The sequence below is a fragment of the Theobroma umbraticum genome, unplaced genomic scaffold, assembly GCF_002168275.2.
Source record: "Theobroma umbraticum cultivar Fairchild unplaced genomic scaffold, ASM216827v3 scaffold_146.0, whole genome shotgun sequence".
NCBI classification, from domain to species: Eukaryota; Viridiplantae; Streptophyta; class Magnoliopsida; order Malvales; family Malvaceae; genus Theobroma; species Theobroma umbraticum.
In genome coordinates, this window is record NW_018397265.1 from 4,588,358 (window position 1) to 4,596,772 (window position 8,415).

General features: G+C 33.3%; 2 protein-coding genes across 3 annotated transcripts in view; one reads left to right on the forward strand and one right to left on the reverse strand.

The window, feature by feature from the left end:
• Positions 1-2,616, reverse strand: LOC110422465 (zinc finger (Ran-binding) family protein). The gene is made up of 5 exons (XM_021436390.2): positions 2,122-2,616; positions 1,654-1,771; positions 1,083-1,429; positions 556-672; positions 1-138 (listed from the first exon to the last, which is right to left on the reverse strand). The coding sequence occupies exons 1-5, from the start codon at positions 2,490-2,492 to the stop codon at positions 18-20; spliced, it is 1,074 nt and encodes a 357-aa protein (XP_021292065.1). The 5' UTR covers positions 2,493-2,616; the 3' UTR covers positions 1-17.
• A 1,282-nt stretch (positions 2,617-3,898) lies between these two features.
• Positions 3,899-8,415, forward strand: part of LOC110422555 (uncharacterized) — a 5,892-nt gene continuing 1,375 nt past the window's right edge. For both annotated transcript variants that reach the window (XR_002445727.2, XM_021436517.2), the window contains exons 1-4: positions 3,899-4,400; positions 5,453-5,587; positions 5,738-5,825; positions 7,464-7,558. Coding sequence is in view for 1 of the 2 variants with exons in the window: in XM_021436517.2 (XP_021292192.1) it covers positions 4,058-4,400; positions 5,453-5,587; positions 5,738-5,825; positions 7,464-7,558 (661 nt within the window). In the remaining variant the exon portion in view is untranslated. The remainder of the gene's footprint in view (positions 4,401-5,452; positions 5,588-5,737; positions 5,826-7,463; positions 7,559-8,415) is intronic.

Sequence of the window (8,415 nt, forward strand, 5' to 3'; positions counted from 1 at the left end):
TAAAATTGAAAAGCAACTTACTCTGGGCAGCTCCAATCTCCTTTCTTCATTTGAATATCATTTGTAACAACCTTCTTTGGACCTTCTGCCTTGCACTTTAAGCACCGTATGTTTCTAGAAAAGTTCATGAAATTGCACCTGGAACATGAAAGGCAATCAATGGACTATCTGAAGACAATATAAAAAATCTGCACACAAGAAGTCTTCAGCTGGGAAGCATGAAAATCATTGACGAGACTAATTAGAAGAATCAACAAATAAATTTTGATGGATATCAGAAAAATAATTCCCAACCAACACCAACTATAACACAAAAGAAATTTGATAACTTCATTCCTTCATTTCAACATATACACATCCGCAGACTGATTTCTAATAAGGGAATTCTTAGACTAATATGAAACCTGTACCAACAATGAGAAAAGTGCATAACAATGTGCTGTAGTGATAAACATGAGTTTCTCACCCATTGAACAGTGATAAGCATCAACTAGTATACTTAGAAAGCATTAAAATATTTGATTGCTGACAGCCAGGAAGATAATGCAAACTTACTCGGGGCAGATCCAATCTCCTTTCTTCATTTCAGTTTCATCACCACCAACATTTTTGGGGCCATCTTCTTTACATTTTAGGCATTGCAGATTTTTTGAAAAGTTCAAAAAATTGCATCTGCAATCAACAAGCAAAACTGGCTTATTATTGAAACTGCATGAAGTTCTATAAGAGCAAAGAATGTGGAACTTCAACCTGCGACATCTTTCTGTAAGTTATATTTTCATTGGATCATCCCTTTTTCCACCAACGGTACATTGCTCACTGCTCATTCAGGATCCTTGTAGGATGCTTATACCATGGAGACTCTAAACTTCATTCATATTTAATATTCGTCTTGGTTCAATTAGGGCTATAAAAAGTTTCTTTACTATTAAGAACCTGATTACTACAGGTCGTTGGCCTCTTCCTACCCATAAAGCAAATGTTTCAATATAATCAAATCATGAAAGAAATAAAGTCACTTTTTATTCAACAAGATGCAGGGAAATAACCTCAAAAGCAAAGAAAAGTCACATGAAACTTACTTGGGACACATCCAATCTCCTCTCTTCATTTCAACATTTTGAAAAACTTCATCATCATTGCCACTGATGGTTTTTTCCTTTCGAGGAGAAGCTTTAGCAGCAGGCCTAGGAAGTTCAGGAGCAGGTGACGTCTCACTCAATTTTGTCAAGTCAGAAAGCAGATTCCTTGCAGATACATCGATATGCTCTCTACCAGGAGGCTTCTCTCCCCCAGAAATAACAATGGGATCAAGGGCATAGGATAACAACATACGCACAATGTCCACAGTACGACCAGCACCTTCTGATTCCTTTAGTATCACATAAGCTCTATCACAGGAACCACGCAGATTGCAAGTACTACAAACCTGCAGAAAAAGTGCATTCTGACAATCACTCAAAGTTCTTACAGGCCTGGGCAGTTGGCAGCAAATGTGCCTTTCCAAACATGAAGTACATTTTCCAAGACGCAAAAAGTGCTCGAAAACCAAATAAACTAAATAACCGCAAAATTAACATATTGGAGAGTACATTCTTTGGTTGCTGAAAAAACTGCGCAAAGAATTTAATACTAAAAGGGAAAACAACATACATCCCCTTCATCAAGTCGAACATAGGCTCTCAACCTTTTAGCTGAATTCACAGCTTTTCGAAAAAGATTAGGACATCCACTCCCCACGACTGTTTCAATATCATTGGTAGACAACAATCTGCATTAAATGGCAAAAGGTGAAGACCAAATTTGTGACCACGTCAATTATATATCAAATTATTGCCATAAAACAGATAGCCTCCACTGCCACATAAACAATCCCAGAATTCTCTTTAAGTTTCACAGCAACTTCAGCACAGTAATAGTCTTCCATTTCACAATATAAGAACTAAAATTCCGTTTAGTTATGCGGTTACTCTTTGTTATCTGCTTTTGGAAGTAAAAAAGAAATAACAAAAAATAAGTAACAAAGAAACCAAATAGAGAGAGCTTTGAGTTTATTTAGGGGAGAAATGGAACTGGCCACTAAGCTAATGATAGCAGGGCCATTGAGAAAAAAACCATTACTTGAAAAGATCGTAACGGTCACGAGCAAAGCTAAGGCAAGCATCTTTCAACAAATTCATGTCCTTATAATCAGTGCCAGCATCGGCAGTGGCAGCAGTAGCTTCAACCAAGTAACCCTTGGACTTTAATCTGTCAACGAAATTTACCCATTCGGGCCAGGGGTGGGGTTCAGACGCCGAATCGAGAAGTTCTGTGCTGTTGGCGTTGAGTGTAGTGTCGAGGGCGGCAGCAGAGGAAGTGTGGCGGTGGAAGCGGAGGGAGAGGGCGGGAAAAGGCTTGGAGGAGAGAAGCTTAGGAGGAAAAGGAAGAAAGAGCGGTTTCCGAGCACGGAAGAGGGAGGTGCCGAAGAGTAAGGATCTTAAAGCGGACATTTCTTTGTTTGGCAGAGAGCAAGGGAGACAGAAGGAGAGAAGGATTTGTCAGGTGGCCATTGAAAACTGTTTGGAGAAGCAGGCTTTCTTGGCGTTTGAGGGTTTTAGAAGAACCAATAACTGAAGATAGGGTTTTCTTTCCTTTTAATTTTTTTTTAAAAAATTAATGCAAATACTATTTATAGTAATAATAATTCAATTTTTTATGTATTCACAGTCATTAGTAAAATTTAATTTTTATTTTTATAAATGTTTTTATTTAATACATTACTTTTATCAAAATTAAAAGCAAATAATATACTAATTACAAAAATCTTCTTATAAATATTACCTTATTCCCATAGCATTCTTTAACATTTTTTTTGTCTAATTAATGGTTGTTATTTATTTAATTCATTTTTCATCAAATTTAAGAAAAGAACAATATATTGATTATGTATTTGAATATTTGACTCATTAGTTGATGTATTATTTCTTATTTAAAAAGTAAAGTTTAAATTTACTTTTTTCAATTATATAAAAAATAATATATTAATTATAAAGGTTTTTTTCAAAATCATTACCTTAATGGGTATTTTAACAAAGGCATACCTGGATGTTACAATATTAAGTAATATTTTGGTAGATACCTTGGATTCATCACATTAATGGTCAATTATTATATTTAATATAAAAATATTAATAGAAAAATATCTTACCTATGTTAAGTAATAGAGTTTTGTTAATAAGTAAATTAAGGATACTCCTTTAAGATTATTGTATTAAATAATATCTGTTTTTCAATGCATTGAAAATAATTACATTAGATTTAATGTAAATAATATCTGTTTTTAATGTTAACTATTCTATTTAACACAAGAATAAGGGCACTTGTTAGTAAATTCTTAAATAGTATTTTCTCTCAATATATAAGAATTTCTCATATATATTAATCATTGACTATTACATTTAATACAAAAATATGGGTACTAATTTACTTTAAGATTACTATATTAATTAATAATTTTTAAAAAATTTTGAAAAGATTTTTGTTAACAACAGCTAAGTTAATTAAGATATTATTTATGTAAAAAACATATTAAAATTGTCAGGATGCTATTCAAAAAATTCACCAATTTATTTATTTGAAGGAGTTAATATATTTATTTATTTAAATTTAAATGAAACTAAATAAACTAAAAACTAAAAATCATAATTATACAAATAAATAATGTATTTTCTTTCAGTTTTATTGCTTTATATATGTTAGTACATTTCTTAAAAAATCATCAAATATCTTTTTATTTTTTATTTATTAAATTAATTTAGTAATGTTTAAATATACTTAATGGAGTTTATGATAATAAATGTCTGTTTATATGTTTTTATAGACAAGAAATCGCAGTAAACAAAAAGGACAAAAGAAATTAGAAAATAAATAGCAACGAACACCTAAAACCCATCTCCGGAACGTCATAAACCTCTCTCTTTCTATTTTTTTTTTAAAAAAGAAAAAGTTCTCTCTCGAAACTTTCCTCAACAACCCAACACGCGCCGAGATCTGCTCTTTCCGATAGGATTGCCAAATGAGAAGGGCCTCCTCATTCACCTCCTCCGTCCTCTCCAGGACCCTCGCCACCGTTCCCGACAGAGGGGCAGCCGCCGCCATCCAGCCTCGTTCCGTCCGGGTAGCGCTCTTTTGCAGCAGAACCAAAAATTCCTGCACTCGCCGGCGTTGGTTCTCTCCGGTCCTCACTTCCTTTTCCAGAAGCTCGGCTCGAGCCGTCGCTCTTGGTCTTGCAGGCGCTGTCGCGTCCGTTGCCACCGCTGCTTCGGTCTACGCCAAGGAGCCTCCACCAGCTGAGATCATGCCCAAGGACGTTGTTCTTTATCAGTATGAGGCCTGTCCTTTTTGCAATAAAGTTAAAGGTAGTTTACCTTTATTGATTTTCTTTTTCGTACTTTCATTGCATTCATTCGAATTCAAATTTTGTGCGACAAAAACAATCACTTTAAAATTAGTAGTAGTTGATTTGGTACTTGCTCATTTGCCTCTTGAAGCAAGAAGCAAAAAGGGGAAAACTTATTTGGATACCAAAGTAAATACTAATATTTTTGAATGATTAAAGTTTAAACAGTTAATGTTTTCGTTTTAGTTATATTCAAAACAATTATATTCTTACCATTTAGCTATTCGATAACATTTTAGTCAGATAATGATTTGCCTTTTACCTTCTAATTGAAATTTTAGGTGTAAGCATATTTGATTTTTGATTCATGACTCTGGGATCATCATATTAGGACCTGAACTCAGTGTCTGAGATTGTCCTCATTCCTTTTCTACAATTCTCTAATCTCCAAGAACCTAAACGTAAAAGACAAGAGAGGGAAGAAATGTAGCTTTTCCTTTATTTAGTAAATCCTTAGTCCCATCCATTGTAGGATTTAGGATTTCATATAGGCCTAATATTATGGATTATATTATTGTCTCATTATCCAGATCAAATTAACTTAGTCTAATCTTGATTAAATATAAAAGTAGGTGATATAAGTCTACATTTTAATTATAAGGGAAAATCTAGCACTAGCAACTTCTAAGGAAGTAGAATATAAATTGTAGCAAAAGCAACAACCACGGGAGATACTTAATTAGGTATCATTTGGTTGTTTATGCTACTCGCCTTTTGCTCTTGAAATAAAAAAGAAAACCGCATTCAGAAAGGAAGATAAATTATATTTTTGAAGAATTAAAAATTAAAAAGATAACAAATGCATGATTTTACTCTGATATGAAACAATTTATTATGTTAGAGTTGGCCTTGCCTTTTAGTCATTCGTTCATTTTCATAAACTATGATTTTTCTTTCTAGCAAATGCATTTCTAAGCAACTTTTTAGGAATTTAAAAGCAAAGAGCAAAAGTAACAAAGAATTAGACATTGAATAATTTCATGATTTGGGGGTTATTTCTTGGTGTTTCAGCATTCTTGGACTACTATGATATACCATACAAAGTTGTGGAAGTCAATCCCCTTGGTAAGAAAGAAATCAAGTGGTCTGATTACAAGAAGGTGCCTATTCTCATGGTCGATGGTGAACAGCTGGTAGACTCATCAGGTTCTTGTTGCCACAACTGTTTATAGTTTGTGTTAACTTTTTGGTCGGATATTTATTATGTGTAAAAAAGTAACCATTTCTTTTACATTATTGATTCATTTAAGCTCTTTTGTTGCAACAATTGATTGAACTGGCATGTGGAATTTGCAGCTATTATTGACAAATTGGCTGAAAAAGTCCTTCCAAAGAAAATGATTAATTCAGGCACTAATGAAGATGAAGAGACAAAGTGGCGAAGGTACTGTGTTGTTTAGTTATTTTTCTTGTTCTTGTGTGTGAATTTTCTTTTTTGCTCTTAATTCTTTAATCTGCCTTGGAACTTGGTCTCTGGGGCTTCTATGTATCAGCTGATATTGTTTAAAATTTGAGGCATGCTAGGGGCAGTCACCGCAACCGGTGCTTTTCAACACCTATCCTCTCAATGAGCTATATCATTGGACATTTTTATGTAGAGACTAGCAACTTCTTCTAGGAAGTCGCTGGACTTCATTAAACTTTTTTCTCTTCTATCACTAAATGCATATTATTTTAAAAAATTAAAAGATAAAGACAAATTCTTAAAGCCTTGAGGCCCAAACCACACGACATAACTAAAAGGGAGGAAAAACTAACTTGGGTGGGAAAAATAAAGAGAGAAATTCTCCTTCCAGGTGCAGAGACTGATATATCCTCTTTCTGTTTTGGTGCCATGTTTATTGGACATTCTTTTCTTTTTATTCAAATGGGGATACCAGGTGGCGAATACTATCTTCATTATTTTATCTCTATTTTTATCACTTATAATTTTAAACATGATTGGGTATCTATCACTTTTTGTTTTCCCCTGAAAGGGGTATCTATCTATCTATCTGCTTCTATATGAACTTGTCTTAGTTGTCTATATAGTATATAATATCTACGTATAACCTAAAAAATTGAGAAAAAAATAATTTTAAGGTAAAATTATATTTAGGAAATAATATAATAATTTAATATCTAAACCCATTGGAAATTGAGTTTCTTTTGACTATGACAAAATATTTCTCAATTGTAGATAATCTTTTCAATTCTACTTTTATTTGTATAATATTGGTCTAATTCTTATTAAAAATATTTTATCTGGCTTAGCAATAGTAATTGAGAAAAATTTAGATATAGATGCACTTGATTTAGTTTTCTATAAATTTTAGATTTGAAACTAATTGAGATAAAATTGATCATGAATAAATTCAAAATAATACCCAAATAATGGTATACTCATAGAAGACCAACCAGTCAATTATGTTTCTATACTAGAGTGTAGTAAATTGATGGGTATTTTAGTTTTCCGAAATTTTATTTGAGATGAGTGAAAGCCTACATAGACTTTTACTGTACAGTAAATGAAAGCAAGTTTACTGGAATTTTGATTAACAGGCTTCCCGTCTTGTATGTGAGATTACATGGGTTTTTTAACTGCTCGACTGTTGGAGCACCTACTTCTAGCATTCCCCTTAAATTTTTCATTATGTGATCTTCTCGAGTGATATCGTGTTGCTGCCAGTTGATCTCAATACCCACCCTCACAAAAACAAGAATAATTTGTATAGATATTTAGGTTACTTTGTAGTTGAGTCCCATGCTTACAAATATGAAATGTATACTTAGCAAAGCTGTTTGTAACATATCTATAATGAGCATAGATGCAAATATTCCTGGAAGTAGATACAGTTATGTCTCTTGCATAACTGTACGGATGCTGTTTTTTCTTCTGTCTCAGACTTGCTATCGATTGATGATCTCCTTCTTTATCACTGTGGTTGACATTTTACTGTATCATTTTCATAGTCTTCCTTGTGCTTTAGCTGCTAGAATTGCTACTTCATATTTGGTACACTACAATGTTGTCATTATGTAGGTGGGTTGACGGCCACTTGGTGCATGTCTTATCTCCAAACATATACCGCAACACTTCTGAGGCTCTTGAGTCTTTTGACTACATTACTAGCAATGGTAAGTCAATGCATGGATTTATAGTGTCTATACGTAGCTCCTTTGCCCCCCCACACCTTTGCTGTGTTCATATTAATTTTTAGTTCAAATGCTTGATTCATTTACCCCTAAAGTTAGGGAATAATTAGGTGAATATATGTTGTCTATAGCAGATTCTTTAATAATCATGACCACACAATTTTATATATTTATGAATAATAAGAATCATCAATTTATTAGGCTTCTTTATCTTCATTAATGAAAATGTTTTATAAATGCCTATGACTTCTTCATACTTTGCCAACCAAATTGCAACATTTAGGTCAACAAGCATTAAACAGAGTATGTTTTATTTTTGAGAATTAAACAATGAATTCTTTTGTTTTAATACTTGTTTAAATAAGGACTATTACTATTCCCAATGATGAATTTCAGATAAAATTTTACAGTTAAATTTTAGGAATAGGATATTGAGGATGTGAAACGGTACAAAATATACTTGGATAGAGGTCATTGGATTAGTCATGTCTAACTTCTTTTCTGTCCATCCGCACTCCTCATTATGTTTCTCGGTGATGTTCTTAAGCATAACCTCTAAAGCGCAAACCTGAACTTTTGTTCTGCTGGTGAGCCAACCCTCAACAGAGAGTGCAAGCGTTTCATATGGTGTTTTACACTTCTTATGAGTGACTGGAGAAAGTGAGACTAAGAAAGTAGTGGAATTATGGGAATAAGAGTTGAATAATAGGGAAACAGTGGTGTAGGTGGGTTCACAACCACTTGGTGCCTGTCTAATTCCTAAACATACACTGCAACACTTCTGAGGCTTGGGACTGTCTTGACTACATCACTAGCAGTGGTAAATTAATGGATGGATT